Below are 21,785 nucleotides of genomic sequence, written 5' to 3' on the forward strand. Positions count from 1 at the left end.
TAATAATAATTGTGACAACATTTAAATATGCCCACAAATTCATTGACACTCCTCCCTTCAAGAAGTAGAGCTTCATTCTCCTCCCCTTGAGTGTAGGCTAGCTACACTTAACAACTGGCTTGTAACAAACAGAATATGGCAGACGTGACAGTGTGTCACTTCTGAAACAGGGCAAGGAAAGACATGTGGCTTCCTTCTTGCTATCTCTCTCGGATCAGTTGCTCTGGGAGAAGCCAGCTGCCATGACATGAAGAGCAGTCCATATGACAAGGAACTGAGGACCCCATCAAAAGCCATGAAAGGGGAGCACTCTTGTAAGAGAATCTTCCAGCCACAATTAAATGCTCAGATGACTGTAGCCCAGCCAACATGCTAACTGCAACCTCATGAGACCCTGAGGCAGAATCTGAAGGTCAGATTGCTGACCTTCAGAAATTATGGGTTGGTTTAAGCAGCTAAGATTTGGGATAATTTATTTATTTTTTATTTTTTATTTTTTTTGAGACGGAGTTTCACTCTTGTTGCCCAGGCTGGAGTGCAATGGCGTGATCTCGGTTCACTGCAACCTCTGTCTCCCAGGTTCAAGCAATTCTCCTGCCTCAGCCTCCTGAGTAGCTGGGACTACAGGCACGTGCCACCACGCATGGTTAATTTTGTAGTTTTAGTGGAGACAAGGTTTCTCCATGTTGATCAGACTGGTCTTGAACTCCCGACCTCAGGTGATCCGCCCACGTCGGCCTCCCAAAGTACTGGGATTACAGGCATGAACCACCGTGCCTGGCCAATTTGGGATAATTTGTTACACAGCAATAAATAACTAATGCAATGGTGGCCTTTCAAGTCATTCAAGGTTTGCTTTTAAAAGTACTAATCTTCTAATACATATAAATCATTTAAGGCTTAAACATTATCAAACACACACCAAAAAAACTGCCCAACAAACATGAATCATGTGTAGATTCGAAAACTCATGGCAACTATAGGATAAGAAGTTCCACTTATAACTACTAGGAATGAGATAATAAAATAAAGAGCAATTTCTTTAAGTCAAATGTTCAGGCAACCACCTAAAGAACAGAAAATAGAAACAGTTCAATGAAGGGTGAAAAATTGCACGGGAGACTCCTGCTTTTCATTTATAAGCTCCTCTGTCTACTTTGTTTCTTAACATATTTACATAAATCTCTGAAGGAAACAGAAATAGCAAACTGATTCTACTCACTTGCCACTGTTGGCCAGCTGCCTGAACTCCTTCACAGTCATCGCTTTTTTCTGGATGTTGTACTGAGTGAACAGTCCTGACTGCCCTGTGACCATCTGCTGAATTGGTGCTGGAATGAGCAAATTATCAATGTCATCATAGCACTGTCTTGGCTTCCACTCCTTAGGAGGAATCACCTAAAAATAAAATAATGAAATAAAATATCATCTTGAAAATACTCCAAGTAATTTAGCTTTTAAGTATTCTGATAAACTACAACTGAACAATTTCTCAGTATCTCTATGACAAATGTGTAAAAAAAAAAAAGATGAATATTTGCAATAAAGCAATATGATGCTATTCAATAGCAAAATTTATTGAGTACTCACTATCCCAAACACTGTACTTGTATTAAACTCATTTTGAGTAGGTACTATTAACATCTTGATTTTAAAGATAAAATTGAAAGACACACAGAAGTAAAATAATTTGAAGTTAAAATGGCTAAAGACTACTTGAGCTGAAATTCTAATTAAAACAGTTTGAATTCACACTGAGCGATTATGTTAACCTGCCTCTCAATAGATGAAATTGGCAGGGCGCAGGGGCTCACACCTGTAATTCCAGCACTTTGGGAGGCTGAGGCAGGCGGATCACCAAGTCAGGAGTTCAACACCAACCTGGATAACATGGTGAAACCCCGCCTCTACTAAAAATACAAAAATTAGCCGGGCGTGGTGGCACGCACCTGTAGTCCCAGCTACTCAGGAGGCTGAGGCAGGAGAATCGCTTGAACCCAGGAGGCAGGGGCTGCAGTGAGCTGAGATCGCGCCACTGCACTCCAGCCTGGGTGACAGAGCGAGACTCTGTCTCAGGAAAAACAAAAAAAGACGAAATTGTTTACATAAATAATTTCTTCCCCAAAGAAGTTCATCTTTATTGAATATGATCTAAGTACCTATGTGCTGTTTATATTATTATGAGAAAAATAAGTAAATAGTCCACATTATATTCTTTTTTTTTTTAACATGACTTTGACTTTATTTCGTGAATGAAACATTTGTTCCCATCCCATCTAGCGTTCCTTACAAAGTCCTATTCCATTCATTTCACACTGGAAGGCAGGCACTATGCCCAATCTCTCTATCCTAATTCTTTTTTTTCTTTCTTTTTTTTTTTATTGATCATTCTTGGGTGTTTCTCGCAGAGGGGGATTTGGCAGGGTCATAGGACAATAGTGGAGGGAAGGTCAGCAGATAAACAAGTGAACAAAGGTCTCTGGTTTTCCTAGGCAGAGTGTTTGTGTCCCTGGGTACTTGAGATTAGGGAGTGGTGATGACTCTTAACGAGCATGCTGCCTTCAAGCATCTGTTTAAAAAAGCACATCTTGCACCGCCCTTAATCCATTTAACCCTGAGTGGACACAGCACATGTTTCAGAGAGCACAGGGTTGGGGGTAAGGTCATAGATCAACAGGATCCCAAGGCAGAAGAATTTTTCTTAGTACAGAACAAAATGAAAAGTCTCCCATGTCTACTTCTTTCTACACAGACACAGCAACCATCCGATTTCTCAATCTTTTCCCCACCTTTCCCCCTTTTCTATTCCACAAAACCGCCATTGTCATCATGGCCCGTTCTCAATGAGCTGTTGAGTACACCTCCCAGATGGGGTGGTGGCCGGGCAGAGGGGCTCCTCACTTCCAGTAGGGGCGGCCGGGCAGAGGCGCCCCCCACCTCCCGGACGGGGCGGCTGGCGGGGCGGGGGGCTGACGCCCCCACCTCCCTCCCTGACAGGGCGGCTGGCCGGGCGGGGGGCTGACCCCCCACCTCCCTCCCGGACAGGGCGGCTGGCCGGGCAGAGGGGCTCCTCACTTCCCAGTAGGGGCGGCCGGGCAGAGGCGCCCCTCACTTCCCCGACGGGGCAGCTGGCCCGGCGGGGGGCTGACCCCCCCACCTCCCTCCCGGAGGGGGCGGCTGGCCGGGCAGAGGGGCTCCTCACTTCCCGGTAGGGGCGGCCAGGCAGAGGCGCCCCTCACCTCCCGGACAGGGCGGCTGGCCGGGCGGGGGGCTGACCCCCCCCACCTCCCTCCCGGACGGGGCGGCTGGCCGGGCGGGGGGCTGACCCCCCCACCTCCCTCCTGGATGGGGCGGCTGGCCGGGCGGGGGGCTGACCCCCCCACCTCCCTCCCGGACAGGGCGGCTGGCCGGGCGGGGGGCTGACCCCCCCACCTCCCTCCCGGACGGGGCGGCTGGCGGGGCGGGGGGCTGACGCCCCCACCTCCCTCCCGGACAGGGCGGCTGGCCGGGCGGGGGGCTGACCCCCCACCTCCCTCCCGGACGGGGCGGCTGGCCGGGCGGAGACGCTCCTCACTTCCCAGACGGAGTGGCAGCCAGGTGGAGGGTCTCCTCACTTCTCAGACGGGGCGGCCGGGCAGAGGCTCTCCCCACATCTCAGACGATGGGCAGCCGGGCAGAGACGCTCCTCACTTCCTTGATGGGATGGCGGCCGGGAAGACGCGCTCCTCACTTCCTAGGTGGGATGGCGGCCGGGCAGAGACGCTCTTCACTTTCCAGACTGGGCAGCCAGGCAGAGGGGCTCCTCACATCCCAGACCATGGGCGGCCAGGCAGAGACGCTCCTCACTTCCCAGACGGGGTGGCGGTCGGGCAGAGACACTCCTCAGATCTCAGACGGGGTCGCGGCCGGGCAGAGGCGCTCCCCACATCTCAGACGATGGGCGGCTGGACAGAGACGCTCCTCACTTCTTAGACGGGATGGCGGCCGGGAAGAGGCTGCGATCTCAGCTCTTTGGGAGGCCAAGGCAGGCGGCTGGGAGGTGGAGGTTGTAGCGAGCCGAGATCACGCCACTGCACTCCAGCCTGGGTGACACTGAGCACTGAGTGAGCGAGACTCCGTCTGCAATCCCGGCACCTCGGGAGGCCGAGGCTGGCGGATCACTCGCGGTTAGGAGCTGGAGACCAGCCCGGCCAACACAGCGAAACCCCGTCTCCACCAAAAAAATACAAAAACCAGTCAGGCATGGCGGCGCGCGCCTGCAATCGCAGGCACTCGGCAGGCTGAGGCAGGAGAATCAGGCAGGGAGGTTGCAGTGAGCCGAGATGGCAGCAGCACAGTCCAGCTTCGCCTCGGCATGAGAGGGAGACCGTGGAGGGAGAGGGAGAGGGAGACCGAGAGGGAGACAGGAGACGAGGGGAGAGGGGAGAGGGAGAGCTATATTCTTTTTTTTTTTTTTTTTTTTTTTTGAGACGGAGTCTCACTCTGTTACTCGGGCTGGGGAGCAGTGGCACGATCTCAGCTCACTGCAACCTCCGCTTCCCTGGGTTCAAGCGATTCTCCCACCTCAGGCTCCCGAGTAGCCAGGATTACAGGCGCCTGCCACCATGCCCAGCTAATTTTTGTATTTTTAGTAGAGACAGGGTTTCACCATCATGGCCAGGATGGTCTTGAACTCCTGACCTCATGATCCACCAGTCTCGGCCTCCCAAATTGTTGGGATTACAGGCGTGAGCCACCACGCCCGGCCAACATTATATTCTTTATAGACTTCTCACACAATATGGCGATAGCACAGCGGTATGCTAGTAGATCTTTAATAAGCAGCTTTCCAGAAAGGTGGAGGAAACCTTGATTTGTAGCTTTTACCTGTTTCCATGGCATAATACTCCCACCATGGTCAATCTGAACCTACCAACGTGACATCACTACATAAGCAGCTGGGAAGAGATGTGCACTATCAACTCTCAAATGCCAGTGTAAGGTGCCTCAGCACACCAGTGTTTGCCTGTAGTATTTAAGTACTTAATTACTAAGAGTGAAAAGATCCAGAAAACATTAAGACCAAAAATACATATTGATAGGATTTAAAATTAGAAGGTAACAGCCAGACGTAGTGGCTCACACCTGTAACCTTAGCACTTTGGGAGGCCGAGATGGGTAAATCACTTGAGGCCAGGAGTTCTAGACCAGCCTAGCCAGTATGGTAAAACCCGATCTCCACTAAAAATACAAAAATTATCCGGGCGTGGTGGCAGGCACCTGTAATCCCAGGTACTCGAGAGGCTGAGGCAGGAGAATCACTTTGAACCCAGGAGGTGGAGGCTGCAGTGAGCCAAGATCACACCACTGCACTCCAGCCTGGGTGACAGTCCGTCTCATAAACAAATAAATTAAATTAAACTAAAATAGAATGTACAATGTCATGACGCAATTCATGATCTATTGCTGGAACTTTTCTTTTTTTTTTTTTTTCTTTTTCTTTTTGTTACAGATGGGGTTTCGCCATGTTGCCCAGGCTGGTCTCAAATTCCTGAGCTCAACTGATCTGCCTTGGCCTCCCAAAGTGCTGGAATTACAGGCAATAGCCACTGCACCTGGCCACTTTACCACCTTTAGAAGTTTTTTTAATTTTTTTAAAACAAACCTTTTTTTTTTTTTTGAGACAGAGTTTTGCTCTTGTTGCCCAGGCTGGACTCCAATGGCCCAATCTTGGCTCACCGCAACCTCCACCTCCCGGGGTCAAGCGATTCTCCTGCCTCAGCCTCTCAAGTAGCTGGGACTACAGGTGCACACCACCAAGCCCGGCTAATTTTTGCATTTTTAATAGGACGAGGTTTCACCATGTTGGCCAGGATGGTCTCGATCTCTTGACAGAGTGATCCGACCACCTCTGCCTCCCAAAGTGTTGGGATTACAAGCATGAGCCACCGTGCCTGGCCTAAAACAATCTTTTTAAGGTTTTTTATTGAAAAACAGCACACATGTAGAAAATGCATAATCACAAGCACACAGCTCTGTGAATTATTACAAAGCAAACACCAAATGACCTACTGCCCAGGTGAAAGAGGCAAGATATTGCTAGCACGATACAGGCCCTCCAAGCGCCCTTTTCCAGCCACATCTTCCCTATTGCCCAAGAGGTAACCACAATTACAGTGTTTATGGCAATGACTTCATTGCTGGGCTTTAGTTTTACGCTTCTATATGCATACCTATACACCAGTTTTGCAAATGTATAAAAATGTAACCCTACAGTATATACTACTTGAGGTTTATCTTTTATACTTCACTCATATTTTGTGAGATTTAAATATAACGGCCTAGGCCAGACACGGTGACTCACTCCTGTAATCCCAGCACCTTGGGAGGCCAAGGTGGACAGATCACCTGAGGTCAGAAGTTTAAGACCAGCTTGGCCAACATGGTGAAACCCCATCTCTACTAAAAATACAAAAATTAGCCAGGCATGGTGGTCAATGCCTGTAGTCCAGGCTCCTCCGGAGGCTAAGGCAGGTGAATCGTTGCAGTGAGCTGAGATCACACCACTGCACTACAGCCTGAGTGACAGAGTGTGTCCCAAAATAAATAAATAAATAAATAAGCAAATGTAACAGCCTACGTAGCTGAAGTTCTTCGATTTTCATTCCTACTCAGTATTTTGTCTTATAAATATTTATGTATTTATAAACTGATAACCATTGATGGTCATGTGGCTTTTTCTAATTATTGGCTATTGCAAATAATGCTATTAATATTTTTGTACAGATATTCTAGTGCATATATGCACATGGGTCTCTGAAACATCCATGCATACACAGACACTTCTAAGAGTCAAATTACTGACACATAGGATACGTGTAGTTCAAATTTCATAGATATTGCCAACCGTTGCAAAGTGGTTGTACCAATTTGCACTCCCAACTGCAACATACCAGAGTTCCCATTCCTCCACACCTTCATCATCACCTAATACTGTCCATCATTTAACTCTTAGTCTTTCTGTTAAGTGTACAATGGTACTCAAGTGTGAATTTTATTTGTATTTTCCGAATAAATGAATAAAGAAACCTTTTCATCCATATGTTTACTGACCTTACTGATACTTTTTTTTTTTTTTTTTTTGAGACAAAGTTTCTCTTTTGTTCCCTAGGCTGGAGTGCAATGGTGCGATGTCAGCTCACTGGAACCTCCACCTCCTGGGTTCAAGCAGTTCTCCTATCTCAGCCTCCCTAGTGGCTGGGATTACAGGTGCCTACCACCATGCCCAGCTAATTTTTTGTATTTTTGTAGAGACAGGGTTTCACTATGTTGGCCAGGCTGGTCTCGAACTCCTGACCTCAGGTGATCCACCCGCCTCAGCCTCCCAAAGTGCTGGGATTACAGGCATGAGCCACCGTGCCCAGCTCACTGATACTCTCTTTTATAAAGTACTTATTCAAGTCTCTTTATCATTTTACTATTGCATTGTTGGGTTTTTTCTTATTAATGTATAGAAGTATTTTACATATTCTTTTATATATCCAAGGAGAATACTCTTCGATGTGTATGTGTATATGCAGGCATATACAGAGAGAGAGAGGGAGAGAGAGACAGAAAGAGAGAGAGAGAGCGAGCATGTCTGCACAACAGCATGTAAATATATTCTCTTATCCTGTAACTTGCCCTCCAATCTTTTTTTTTTAAGAGACAAGGTCAGGCTGGGCACGGTAGCTCACGCCTGTAATCCCAGCACTTTGGGAGGCCAAGGCGGGTGGATCACGAGGTCAGGAGATCCAGACTATCCTGGCTAACACAGTGAAACCCCGTTTCTACTAAAAAAAAATACAGAAAATTAGCCGGGCATGGTGGCAGGCGCCTGTAGTCCCAGCTACTCTGGAGGCTGAGGCAGGAGGCAGAGCTTGCAGTGAGCCAAGATTGCGCCACTGCACTCCAGCCTGGGGACAGAGCGAGACTCCATCTCAAAAAAAAAAAAAGAAAAAGAAAAAATTTCCCTACTCAAGGACATAAAAATGGTCTACTTTATATTCTAAGAGTGTTAAAGTCTGGTCTTTCACATTTAGGTCTACATGTACCTATAACTGTGAAACTCAAGTCAAGCGTCATCAGATAAAGAAACTTGGGGTCAGGAGATGAGTAACTTGGCCAGTGCTATACAGCTTATAAGTGAGAGTTGTTAGCTCAAAAAAAATAAAACCACCTCACAGTGAGCTGTCAATTTTACCTTAATTTTCATTAGCAATATAAGGATACTACATATTTTATATCCTCCAAGGTATGTTTGTTTAAAATGAGAATACTGTCCAGGAACGGTGGCTCACGCCTGTAATCCCAACACTTCAGGAGGCCAAGGCCGGAGGATGACTAGAGCTCAGGAATTCAAGACAAGCCTAGGCAACATGGCGAAAGCTCAGCTCTACAAAAAAATACAAAAATTTGCCAGGTGTGGTGGCACACGCCTATAGTCCTAGCTACTCGGGAGGCTGAGGTGGGGCGACTGCTTGAGCCCGGGAGGACAAGGCTGCAGTGAGCCAAGATCACACCACTGCGCTCCAGCCTGAGTGACAGAGCAAGACCCTGTCTCAAAAGAACTAAATAAAAATAAATTAAAAAATAAAATAAAATAGATACATATATATTCATAGTATACGTTACTGAAATCACACCCTCATTATTTTATTTAACTTTTTTTTTTTTGTTTTTTTGTTTTGAGACAGGGACTCTGTTGCCCAGGCTTGAGTATAGCGGCATGATCGCAGCTCACAGCAGCCTGGACCTCTCAGGCTCAAGAAATCCTCCCAAGCAGCTAGGACTACAGGCACATGCTCCTACGCTCAGTTAATTTTTTGTTTGTTTGTTTGCTTTTTGAGATGGAGTCTCACTGTTGCCCAGGCTAGAGTGCAGTGGAGCAATCTCGGCTCACGGCAACCTCAGCCTCTCAGGTTCAAGTGATTCTTGTGTCCCAGCCTCCCAAGGAGCTGGGATTACAAATGTGCACCACCACACCTGACTAATTTTTGTATTTTTAGTAGAGACAGCATTTCACCATTTGGCCAGGCTGGTCTCAAACTCCTGGCCTCAAGTGATCCACCCACCTCGGCCTTCCAAAGTGCTGGGATTACAGGCGTGAGTCACTGTGCCTGGCCTTTTTTATTTATTTATTTATTTTTTGAAAAGATGTGGTCTAGCTATGTTGCCAGGGCTGGTCTCAAACTCATGGGCTCAAGCAATCCTCCCACCTTGGCCTCCCAAAGTGCTGGGATTACAGGCGTGAGCCACCATGCCCAGCCACACTCAATATTTGAAAAGAATATGAACAATCAGACTATATGAATATGAATAACCTTACTACATTCATATGAATATGAATAACCTTACTATTTTGATGACATATTGAAAGAGGAGGGGCACTATATTTAAGAATGTTATAAAAACTAACTTTTTTCCTCAGAAATAAGCCAGAATAATAAAAAAATGGAACATAGATTTATTCAGGCTCTTCATTAGCAATAAAGATATCCACAATCAAAATTAATATTATGTGTAGAATTAAATGTTTTTGTTTTGTAAAAAAAAAAAAAAAAGAAAAAAGGAAGTTGCTTGCCTATAAAATATTTTGCAGCAATTTTCTAAAGACAGAGAAGCAAGGCACACAATAAACTTACAAAAATCCAAATATTACCTTGTGCTTTTTGTGTACAAGTTCATTTAAAGAGTTCAAATGGAATATATTTTCAGAAGTTCAGCTCTATAACAAAAATCTTATTTTAACTATAATTTGAAATCCTAAGACATCAGATTTTCTTGCATAGGGAAACACAACATACTGAGGTCTTTAAAAGATTCCAAAGTTAAATCTTTATGTTTAGTGAATCTAAATGAGGGAAAGCCATTCCTCCTGAAGTTCACCTTCCTGATTATATCAAAACAGAATATACCTTCTTTTATCAACAACCCCACAAACCCAGCCTGGCCCCTATTCCCTGTGGGAAACTTTCTGCTAAAATGTGCATTTGCACTACTTGCCTTGAAATAAATTGCAATTTCTACCATCTACCTAGTGAGCAAGAAGAGGAAGAGAAAGAGTGGTGCTTCTTACAATCCTTCTTCACCTTGTGAGCAAAGATAGCTATTTGCACTCTCTAGGCTGTTCATAAAACCACATGATGTGCATAAGCTACAGTCCAGGACAACCTATGTTCAGATTTCTGTTGGGGACCAATTTCACCCACTTCATATATAAAAAAAGTTCATCATAATCTCCTTCCACAAAAACAGTACAAGTTTCACATGTGAAGAGACTGCCACTCTTTTCACTTTCCCAACCTGACCATCAACTTTGTAGACAAAGTGTCAAACCTTCCACTCAAAAAATAAATGTTAAATTTAAAGCATGAATCTAAAAAATGGGAAAGAGAAAAACCAAGACAGACTGTCATCTGAAGCTAAAGTCACTACTGTTGCACCTACTCGACCAATTTCTTCAAATCATAAATTAAGACCAATTCATTAAATCTTGTCAATAGTGGATTAACGGGCCAGGCACAGTGGCTCATGCCTGTAATCCCAGCACTTTGGGAGGCCAAGGTGGGAGAAGCACTTGAGCTCAGGAGTTCAAGACCACTCTGGGTAACACAGCAGACCCCATCTCTACAAAAAATAAAAAACAAAAAAAATGACCCAGGCATGGGTAGTCCCAGCTACTTGGGAGGCTACTTGCTTGAGCCTGGGAGGTCAAGGCTGCACTGAGCCACGATCACACCACCCAGCCTAACAGGGCAAGACCCTGTCTCAAAAAAAAAAAAATAGTGCATTAACAAAGAACATCATGGGTGGCTCGGTTCCCCAGGACTAGCCCCCAAAGCAAACCAGCTTCATTAATGCAGTCTTGATTTTTATAATATGATTTGATTCGGTACAGTTTTATACATATGCTACTACTGCAACTTCCAGAACAAGAGGGAAAGTAAGTAAAACCGAGCTTATGTGACTTGACGTCAAAGATGGCAAAAATGATTTGAAACAGTTCGTTGTATTCCTAATAATGAGTAATAGGAAATTATCACAGGATTGAGTAAATTAATGTCTCCAACTTTGTCAATGAGTCTCAATTTTAAAAATGAGGCACGGTCTGGACTCAGGTGTGTTTTGTAATCATAGTTCTCATTAACTTTATTCAGTTACATAATGCAGACAGCGACGCAGGTGTGCTCTGTGTGCATGCAGCTCCCTTGTGAGGGTAGCTGCTGTTTCCTCTTCTAAAGTTACTGAACGTGCCACCCTACCTCACAGGACACTCTACTAATCTCAGTGGAACACAGTACATGTTTTCCGGAAACAAAAGTGGGAGAGAACAGGACAAAGGGCTGCATTCAGAGCCCAGAGAAGAGAAGAGATGGTTATCCCCAACCTCTGCCCTCCACCTCCCGGGTTCAAGGGATTCTCCTGGCTCAGCCTCCCGATTAGCTGGGACTACAGGCGCCCACCTCCAAGCCCGGCTAAAATTTGTATTTTTGGTAGAGACGGGGTTTCCCCATGTTGGCCAGGCTGGTCTCGAACTCCTGACCTCAAGTGATCCGCCCGAAGTGCTGGGATTGCAGGCGTGAGCCCCACACCCGGCCCAAATGAGATTTTTTTTTGATGAGCTAACCCAATAAAGAAGTCAAACTAAGGATAGCTCATCTGAGAAAGTCATTACGAAGCTTTAGTTTCTGTTTGTTTTCTCTTTATCTTGTTTCCTCTCTCTCTCACCCACCCCAAATTAATTTTCACTCAACTTAATATTCCCAAATTTTAAAACTTTTCTAGGAAGGGGCCAGGGGCAGTGGCTGATGCTTATAATTCCAGCAATTTGGGAGGCCAAAGCGAGCAGACCACTTGAGTCCTGGTGTTCGAGACCAGCCTAGGCAACATGGTGAAACCTTGGCTCTACAAAAAATACAAAAATTAGCCGGGCATGGTGCTGCATACCTGTAATCCCAGCTAATTGCGGGGCTGAGGGAGGGGGATCGCTTGAACCTGGAAGGTCCAGACTACAGTGAGCCAATATCATGCCACTGCACTCCAGCTTGGGTGACAAAATGAGACACTGTCTCAAAAAAAAAGAAAAAAAAAATTTTTCTAGGAAGGGCATGAACTTTAACAAGATACATATCGGGGCACGGTGGCTCGTGCCTATAATCCCAGCACTTTGGGAGGCCAAGGAAGGCAGGTCATTTGAGGTCAGGAGTTTGAGACCAGCCTAGCCAACATGGTGAAACCCTGTCTCTACTAAAAACACAAAAATTATCCAGGCATGGTGGTACATGCCTGTAATCCCAGCTATTCAGGAGGCTGAGGCAGGAGAATAGCTTGAAACCAGGAGGCAGAGGTTGCAGTGAGCTGAGATCGTGCCTCTGCACTCCTGCCTGGGCAACAGAGCGAGACTCCCATCTCAAAAAGAAACAACAACAACAAAAAATATATATATATACAACCTAATTACAGGCCTCAGGGTACAGATAACAGAAACAGTAAAGTAGTGGGTTACAAGTAGCATCAGGTCCATTTGCAGGAGGAGTTGAACACCAATCCCAATAGTTCTGGAAGTTCTCTCCTCAACTATCTTCTGTTTTCCATGCTATCTGACCTCCATAGCTGGGGATTTCAAGGAGAACCCTTTACATAAGTGCAACTGAGTGGTTCGGCCTGGCAGCAGGCTCTGTCAGGACTCAGGGATTTATGCAGTGATATTGACAAGTCTACAGAAACCCAGATTATAAATTTAACATTTAGAACAATAATAAATTGAAATAAGTGCAATGAAATATATTCTTCCATGGGAAATTTTTTAATTAAAATAGACTTACGTTATAGAAGGGACACACAAACCATCTCAAGTTGGACGATGAATTATATCATATAGTGGATCTCTCTTTCAAAGATCTTACTTTGGACCTATGCATCCAAATGTGCAATGAGTCCTCAGCACCTCACTGACCACCCCTATGACTCGGGGCATGTCACTTATACCCACAAGGCTTAAGTCCCTACCATTTTTTTTTTAAGAATATTATCTGGCACCCGTAAGAATAAGATAAGATGATATTTTCAAACATATCCAGACCAAAGACAACTTCTCCCATCTTCACTGGTCTGGGTCACCATTGGCTCCTCACTAGATAAATATAACTATCCCAGACAAGGTGCTTTATTTGTGCTCTGCCCCCACAACACGAATTCATTCTTCATGTAGGAGCCAGTGTGATCTTTTCAAAATAATGTCCCAAAAATAGCAAAAGAAAGAAACAAACAGCCACCATATCTTTCTCTCCCACTTTAAGCCTGTCAGTGCTTCCCTCTACACTTAAAATCCCAAATGCCTTACCATAGCCAGACAAGTCCACTGACCACCTTCCTATTCCTCCCAGCCACAAAGTACAGGTCAGCCTCCAGGCCGCTGGACTTGCTATTCTTTCTGTCCCCATATCTTGAAAAGACTGGTTTATTTTTATCCTTTGGATCTGTGCTTAAATGTCCTTATTTCATCATTCTGAGATGCTACAACTAGAATGTAAGCTCCATGGGGGCAGGAACATTGTCTGTTCTGCTCCCCCACATCCCTACCTCTAGCACCTGGCATAGTGTCTGGCACATAGCAGGCAATCTCCACATTTGTTGAACAAATAACCAGAAAGAAAAGAGAATAGGCAAATGTAGAGAGAGAATAAGTCAGTTTGTGGTTGCCTATGGACTGAGGGTGATAGCAGGGAATGGGGAATGACTGCTTAATGCATATGAAGTTTCTTTGGGGGATGATGAAAATGTTACAGAATTCTATAGAGGTAATGATTGCACAATTCTGTGAATATACTCAAAATCACTGAATTGCACACTTTAAATGGATGCATTATACAATATTATTATATGATAAAATATATCAATAAGTGTTATATAAAAAAAAAGAGGCCGGGCACAGTGGCTCACGCCTTTAATCCCCGCACTTTGGGAAGCCAAGGCGGATGGATCACCTGAGGTCAGGAGTTCAAGACCAGCCTGGCCAACATGGTCAAACCATGTCTCACCTAAAAATACAAAAAAATTAGCGGGGCATGGTGGTGGGTGCCTGTAATCCCAGCTTCTATGGGAGGCTGAGGCAGGAGAATCACCGGAACCCGGGAGGTAGAGATTGCAGTGAGCCGAGATCACGCCATTGCACTCCAGCCTGGGCGACAAGAGCAAAACTCTGTCTCAAAAAAAAAAAAAAAAAAAAGAAAGAAAAGAAAAAAACATAGAAGGAAAGAAAAAGGATAGGAGAGAGAAATTGTGGTTAACCTTCAGGTTAATAATTGTTGTCTATAAAAAAACTGACAAAAACTATGAATACTCTCACACCTCTGAAACCCATACATGGATCTCCTTGGTTTCCATCAGCCACCCTTGGTGGGTTTTTTTTTTTTTAAGCCTTAGAAGACAACCTAGTATGAATAGTTATACTTGAAGGAAAAATAAGACAATTACTATTTGAAGAAATCAAATGTTTCACATGGATTAACAAGAACAAAGATTTTGCAAATTTCTTCCTTCAGAAACAATGTCCCACATCGTGAAAACTAAGAACATAAATTAAAGGCCAAGTGATTGTTTTTCATTTAAAGCATCGAAGGATAATCACCTTTGCAAGACCCGCGCGATGGGCTCCTTTAGACTCCATGTATGCAAGGTATTTGTTGAACTCCCGGAACTCCGCCATGGAAGGTCTGAAGGTCATTATCTTACAGCTGGGGTTCAGAGGACTTTCCACCTCGGCCACCTCCATGATGGCTAGGGCAGCGTCTGGAGAGAAGACAGTAGGGTCAACAGAACTGAATTATCATGTGCTTTAGGTCATTTTTAACAAATAGTATGTCAGCTCCCCCAGCAGGAACCCTTCTCTTTCAGTCACTTCCCATTCCCTTCTACCAGTCTCAGGGAGACTCCCTCATCTCTGCCTGAACCCCTGAACAAACAAGGGCCTCTAGTCATTCCTCTTGCCAAGTTCCCTATGCCTGGTAGAGAACCACTGATCTGACTGTACTGTTAGCCTCCTCAAAACCCTTCCAAGTAAAAATAAATTTTCTAGGCCAGGTGCGGTGGCTCACGCCTGTAATCTCAGCACTTTGGGGGGCCAAGACGGGCAGATCACGAGGTCAGGAGTTCGAGACCAGACTAGCCAACATGGTGAAACCCCACCTCTACTAAAAATACAAAACTTAGCCGGGTGTGGTGGTGCATGCCTGTAATCCCAGTTACTCAGGAGGCTGAGGCAGCAAAATTGCTTGAACCTGGGAGGCTGAAGTTGCAGTGAGCCAAGATCTCGCCACTGCACTCCAGCCTGGGTGACAGGGTGAGACTCTGGTCTGAGCGACAGAGTGAGACTCCATCTCAAAAAATAAATAAATAAAAAATAAATAAATAAATAAAATTTTTTTTTTGAGACAGTCTCGCTATATTGCCTAGGCAGGAGTGCAGTGGCGCAATCTCGGCTCACTGCAACCTCCACCTCCCAGGTTCAAGCGATTTTCCTGCCTCAGCCTCCCCAGTAGCTGGGATTACAGGCACCCGCCACCATGCCGGGCTACCTTTTTTGTATTTTTAGTAGAGATGGAGTTTCACCATGTTAGCCAGGCTGATCTCGAACTCCTGACCTCAGCCAATCCGCCAGCCTCTGCCTCCCAAAGTGCTGGGATTTACAGATGTGAGCTACCGAGCCCAGACGTAAAAATAAATTTTCTTTTTCTCTTTTTCTTTTGAGACAGAGTTTCACTCCCACTGCCCAGGCTGGAGTGAAATGGCGCAATCTCGGCACACCACAGCCTCGACCTCCCGGGTTCCAGTGATTCTCCTGCCTCAGCCTCCCGAGTAGCTCGGATTACAGGCATGGGCCACCACACCCAGGTAATTTTGTATTTTTAGTAAAAATGGGGTTTCTCCATGTTGGTCAGGCTGGTCTCGAACTCCCGACCTCAGGTGATCCACCGGCCTTGGCCTCCCAAAGTGCTGGGATTACAGGCATGAGCCACTGTTCTGGCCGTAAAAATGAATTTTCTAATCTTGCAAGTTTACAAAAGATGTTGCTTCTATATACCAGTTCTGAAACAGACTCTCACTCACATACGTACCTGTACAAAGGCCTAGTCTAGGCTGAGTAGAGAATGTTAAAAATCGTTAGAGTTTACTCAGGTGTGCTTACAGATTGTCATATCATGCCTTCCTACAGTAATTAACAAGCCATCCATTCAGCAAAATCGCCAGGCACCAGGCAAAACACGGAAAAGAATGAGGATGGAGACAGAAAGGGATGAGGTCTGTCTTCACCTTCCAAGCTGTCTAGAGGCTGAACAAACTTCAATATAAAAATGTACACAAGAGCTGGGAGTGATAGTTCACACCTGTAATCCCAGCACTTTGGAGGCGGGCATATCACTTGAGGCCAGGAGTTCAAGACCACCCCGGGCAACATGGTAAAATGCCATCTCTACTAAAAATATAAAAAATTAGCCGGGCGTGGTGGCACACACCTGTAGTCCCAGCTACTAGGGAGACTGAGGCAGGAAAATCACTTGAACCTGGGAGGTGGAAGTTGCAGTAAGCCGAGATCATGCCACTGCACTCCAGCCTGGGTGATGGAGTGACACAGGAAGAAGTAACTAACTCCACCTGGGTTAATGAGCAATCATTTTCCCAGAAAGGGGGAGAGTTAAGTCTTATAAGAAGGTATGGGAGTTGGCCAGACAAGAGAAAGGGCACTCTAGGCAGCAGAAATATCTGGAAGTACCGCTGGAATGGACAGGAGTTTAAAAATGTGTCTGGAGCATAGAAAGGAAAGACTATAGGAGATCAAAGTAGGAAAGTATAGGCAGGTTTTACTATGAAAACACAGGCTTAATCTTGCTGTCAATAAACAGGATGATTCCTTCAGCAAACATTTATTGAGCACCTATCATGAGACAGGCAGACAGAATGCAAAGGTAAGTAAGAAGCACTAAAGTGGCTGCCTCAGGAAGGAGTCCCACCCCAACCTTCTTCTAAATCCATTAGGACCTGGCATCTGACAGCACAAACAACAAATCCTCCTGGAAAAAAGTTTTCCTCTTTTTTTTTTTTTTTTTTTTTTTTTTGCTGAATTTAATCTGCCTGACAGAAAAATTAGAAGTGAGGGATGGGCCAGATAAAAGGGTGAAACGTTATGAGATAGTAACAGGTTAAAACAGAGCAGGGCTGGCCAGGGCTAGGGCTCATGCCTATAATCCCCGCACTCTGGGAGGCCTAGGCGGGCGGGATCAGTTGAGGTCAGGAGATGGAGACCATCCTGGCTAACACGGTGAAACCCCATCTCTACTAAAAAATACAAAAAAAAAATTAGCCAGGTGTGGTGGCAGGCACCTGTAGTCCAAACTACTCAATAAGCTGAGGCAGGAGAATGGCATGAATCCAGGAGGCGGAGCTTGCAGTGAGTGAGCCTAGATCACGCCACTGCACTCCAGCCTGTGCGACAAAGCGAGACTCCATCTCAAAAACAAAAACAAAAAAACAAAAAAAACAGAGCACGGCTACAGATAGTGATGTAGTCATTATTTGCTTAAAGAAAGTTTGGCCGGGCGCAGTGGCTCACGCCTGTAATCCCAGCACTTCAGGAGGCCAAGGCGGGCGGATCACACCACCACACCCGGCCAATTTTTGTATTTTTAGGGATGGGTTTCGCCATGTTGGCCAGGCTGATCTACAACTCCTGACCTCAGGCGATCCCACCCGCCTCAGCCTCCCAAAGGGCTGGGATTACAGGCGTGAGCCACCGCACCCAGCCTAGAAAGTTTAAATGAGCATCTATCTCGCAATGCACACATGAGGAAGTAGGAGATACATAAAATTTAAACCTCACCACCCTTTAGGAACTTACAGTCCAAAGGAGAAAATAATCTGCACAAAAATATATTAACACATGGTAGAAAATATTCTGAATTCTCCCTGCCTCAGGGAGGGGGCTTGCAACAGGGAAAAACCTTCCAGGCTACATTCCTACCTGCCTCTCTTCACGTGTAGACAGGTACACACCCCCAAATTCATGGGCTTCAGGATAGCAGCCTCACTCTATATAGTACACACACAGTCCTTTAGAAGCATCTGGATCTGGTCCAGGCACGGTGGCTCACACCTGTAATCCCAGCACTTTGAGAGGTCGAGGCAGGCAGATCACTCGAGTCCAGGAGTTGGAGACCAGCCTGGGCAACATGGCGAAATCCTGTCTCTAAAAAAAATACAAAAATTTGCTGGGCGTGGCCGGGCGCAGTGGCTCACGCCTGTAATCCCAACACTTTGGGAGGCTGAGGTGGGTGGATCACCTGAGGTCGGGAGTTCGAGACAGCCTGACCAACATGGAGAAACCCCGTCTCTACTAAAAATACAAAAATTAGCCAGGCGTGGTGGCACATGCCTATAATCCGAGCTATTCGGGAGGCTGAGTCGGGAGAATCGCTTGAACCCAGGAGGCGGAGGTTGCAGTGAGCTGAGATCACGCCATTGCACTCCAGCCTGGGCAACAAGAGCAAAACACCATCTCAAAAAAAAAAAAAAAAAAAAAATTAGCCAGGCGTGGTGGTGGGCGCCTATAGTCCCAGATACTCGGAGGCTGAGACGGCAGGACTGCTTTACCACCCCGGGGGGCAGAGGGTGCAGTGAGCCAAGACTGTGCCACTGCACTTCCACTCCAACCTGGGTGAAAGAGTGGGACCCTGTTTCAAAAAAAAAAAAAATCTGGGTCTGGCCCTCACCTAACTACTATGGCCTCCTCCATCATCACTGTCTGCACTGTACTTTACATTCCAACAATACTCACTGACTTGTGCTTCTGTAAACAAGCAAAGCTTTCTGTGTTTCTGCATGGTATTCCTTCCCCTCACAGCAGCCTCTGCCTGCTTCCTCACCTGACAAACTCCTGCACACCCCTGAGATTCCTAATCCTCTGGAATAGGCCTGCCTGACCCATCACTGTGTTCCCAACTCCCCCTCTGCGTTCATTATAGCAGTTGCCTCTCCCAACTGCTGGCACTTCCAACCACCCACTGAGCCATCAGCTCCTCCGGGGAAATGCCGGCTCGCCACCTCTTTAAGCCCTAGCATACAGTCTGGCACCCCAGCCTGGCTCACAGTATCTGCTGCAATAATTATTTGCCAGCTGAATGAAGGAGTAAGTGCCAAATTGTTAACATATTTACATAATGATACCAAATTCAGGAAAAGGAAAGCATTAGTCCCAAACACAGAAAAGTTACTTAGAAAACAGATTCACTTGCATGACTGGTAAAGAATAATGCAACAGAAAAATCTGGGCAGTGAGAACAGGGTAGAAGCCCACAGATCACCTTTGTAGAAACATTTGGTACACAGAAGGCAGCGTTCATCTTCGACAGGCTAAAGAACAAGGGTGGCCCGAGCATTTCTCTAGGCAGAGGAAAAAGCCACTAGGAAAATGGAAATCATTGAGTCATTCAACAAATAGTTATTGAATGCCTAACTGCTGGGCAGTCATTCACCAGGGAACAAAGTCCTGACACTAATGGAATGAAACAGACAATAAAAAGTACATGCTATGAAAAAGAACCAAGGGTAAGGGGATAGACTGCAAAGGGGAGGGGTGGCTATTTTATACCGGGTAGGCAAGGGAAGGTACTTCGGAGGAACAAAGGGCTGAAGAAGGGAATTAATCATACAGATATCTGGAAGAAGAACATTTTAGGCTGAAGTAACAACAAGGAAAGAGACTATCGGACTCTTCAAGGAACAGCAAAGAGATGAGTGTGGCTGGAACTCAGTAAGCAAGGAGGAGAATGGTGAGAAATGAAACTGGGGAGAAAAGGAGTTTGGCATTTACTCTGCATGAGATGGGAACTGATCCTGGGGTTCCTCCCCCTCTTAGTTATCCAGTTCTTGGTACTCAAACATCCATTCCCCTTTAAGGAGATCATGGCTGTCTCTAAGGAAACTTTTCTGGACCATCTGAAGCAGAGAAATGAGCTGGCTCACATATTGTAAATCACATTCTGGCTCTTGTGTCAAAAAGGACAAGGCTGGAAGCAGGGAGGTCAACAAGGAGGCAATTTACACTAACCCAGGCGAGTTAAGACAGTAGCTTGGACCATGATGGGCAGAGGGAAATGGTCAGATTGTAGATTGCAAATACATTCTGAACAAAATTTCTTGACAGAAGAGAAATAGGAATCAAGATTTCTGGTCTAAGCAACAGAAGAATGGCTCTGGGCCCGGGCGTGGTGGCTCACGCCTGTAATCCCAGCACCTTGGGAGGCCTAGGCAGGCAGATGACCTGAGGTCAGGAATTTGAGACCAGCCTGGCCAACAAGGCAAAACCCTGTCTCTACTAAAAATACAAAAATTAGCCGGGTGTGGTGGTGCGTGCCTGTGATCCGAGCTACTAGGGAGGCTGAGGCACAAGACTCACTTGAACCCCGGAGGCGGAGGTTGCAGTGAGCCAAGACGGTGCCACTGCACTCTAGCCTGGGCAACAGATAAAGACTCTGTCTCAAAAAACAAACAAATGAAAAATGGCTCTGACAAGAAATTGAGGCACAGAGATTGTTAAGAAATGCAGCAAATTAGTGGATACTAGAATTAAACCTAGCCCTTGACCTAGTTTGCTAACTGGTCTGGGAAATATACTCTGCCAGTTTCTAGCATCACTACTCCCTTGATTACACAAAACTATTTCTACCTACAAATCAGATATATAGATTAAAGACCTAGGTAGCTTAGGTTTTAGACCTTTTTCAGTCTTGGAAGTCAATATAGGATAATCATAAAATTTTAAATATGTTAAATAATCTAAAAAGTTAACTTTCACTACACCACCCAGATCTTTGCCAATATGATAGGCAAAAAAGTATGGTTAAGTTTCATTTATTTGATTCTTAGTGACAGTGATCATTTTTGAACACACATAGCCATTTTCATTTCTTTTTCTGGGAGGTGCCTACTTACATTCATTACATTTAAAAGGTATTTATATTAATAAATGTTCCGTTCCTTGAGTTCTTCCTAATCCATATTTATCATTACTAAACTTAATCATGCTACAATTAAACCCAGTCCCTCTTGTTTCTCTTTTACCTTTATTTTTCTGAACCAAGAAGAAACAGAAGTTTAAAATGTTCTTCCAGTAATGTTTCCAAGTCACAGGAAGATAGGTATATCTTAAAACAAGCACCACTATGATTTTTAGCTGAAGGTGATAATCATTTTTTTAAATGCTACCCTTCTTTTGACTGAGTCCCCAAAGTGAATGACAATACTATCTCTGAAGGCAACTGTTATCTTGCTTCCACAAAGCTGGTCTTCAATGTTTCTGAGACCACCAACAGCAAAAACGATATTTATAGCAAGTACCTTAAGAATTTTTTTAATAAGCTAAAGACCTTTCCATTGAATAAAGTCCAGCACTAACTCATATAACAACCCATGTTTCTGATAATTTTTACATTATGATAAAGGACAAACATCTACTCTCCTTGTTCTAATGAGAACGTGTCTTTATTTGGTAATAAAAAAGAAACCGAGTCTGATGCTTTCCGGCCAAATGTAATACTCTATCCAACATTGCCTTCCTTCCCTGTCTACACCTGTGTTTCTGACTTGTATTCTCTTAAACAACTTCTGTGGGAGGAGTAAAAACTGACAGCTCTCATTGTGTATTAGTTTCTCCAACAAAGCCTGCCACAGAACTGATGTGCACTGCTGCCTCTGAAGAGAACAGTTCAGTA

General features: G+C 45.2%; 1 protein-coding gene across 5 annotated transcripts in view; it reads right to left on the reverse strand.

Annotated features, from left to right (window-relative positions):
- Positions 1 to 21,785, reverse strand: part of KDM4C (lysine demethylase 4C) — a 410,581-nt gene that overhangs the window by 360,819 nt on the left and 27,977 nt on the right. For 4 of the 5 annotated variants that reach the window (XR_008619779.2, XM_003823391.6, XM_008977026.5 and 1 more), the window contains exons 2-3: positions 14,651 to 14,811; positions 1,223 to 1,398 (exon numbers count right to left, since the gene is read on the reverse strand). Coding sequence is in view for 3 of the 5 variants with exons in the window: in XM_003823391.6 (XP_003823439.1) it covers positions 1,223 to 1,398; positions 14,651 to 14,794 (320 nt within the window). In the remaining 2 variants the exon portion in view is untranslated. Of the gene's footprint in view, positions 1 to 1,222; positions 1,399 to 14,650; positions 14,812 to 21,785 lie in introns of those variants that run through there. The other variant, XM_008977029.3, reaches the window with a different exon arrangement.

The sequence above is a fragment of the Pan paniscus genome, chromosome 11 (assembly GCF_029289425.2).
Source record: "Pan paniscus chromosome 11, NHGRI_mPanPan1-v2.0_pri, whole genome shotgun sequence".
Taxonomy (NCBI): domain Eukaryota; kingdom Metazoa; phylum Chordata; class Mammalia; order Primates; family Hominidae; genus Pan; species Pan paniscus.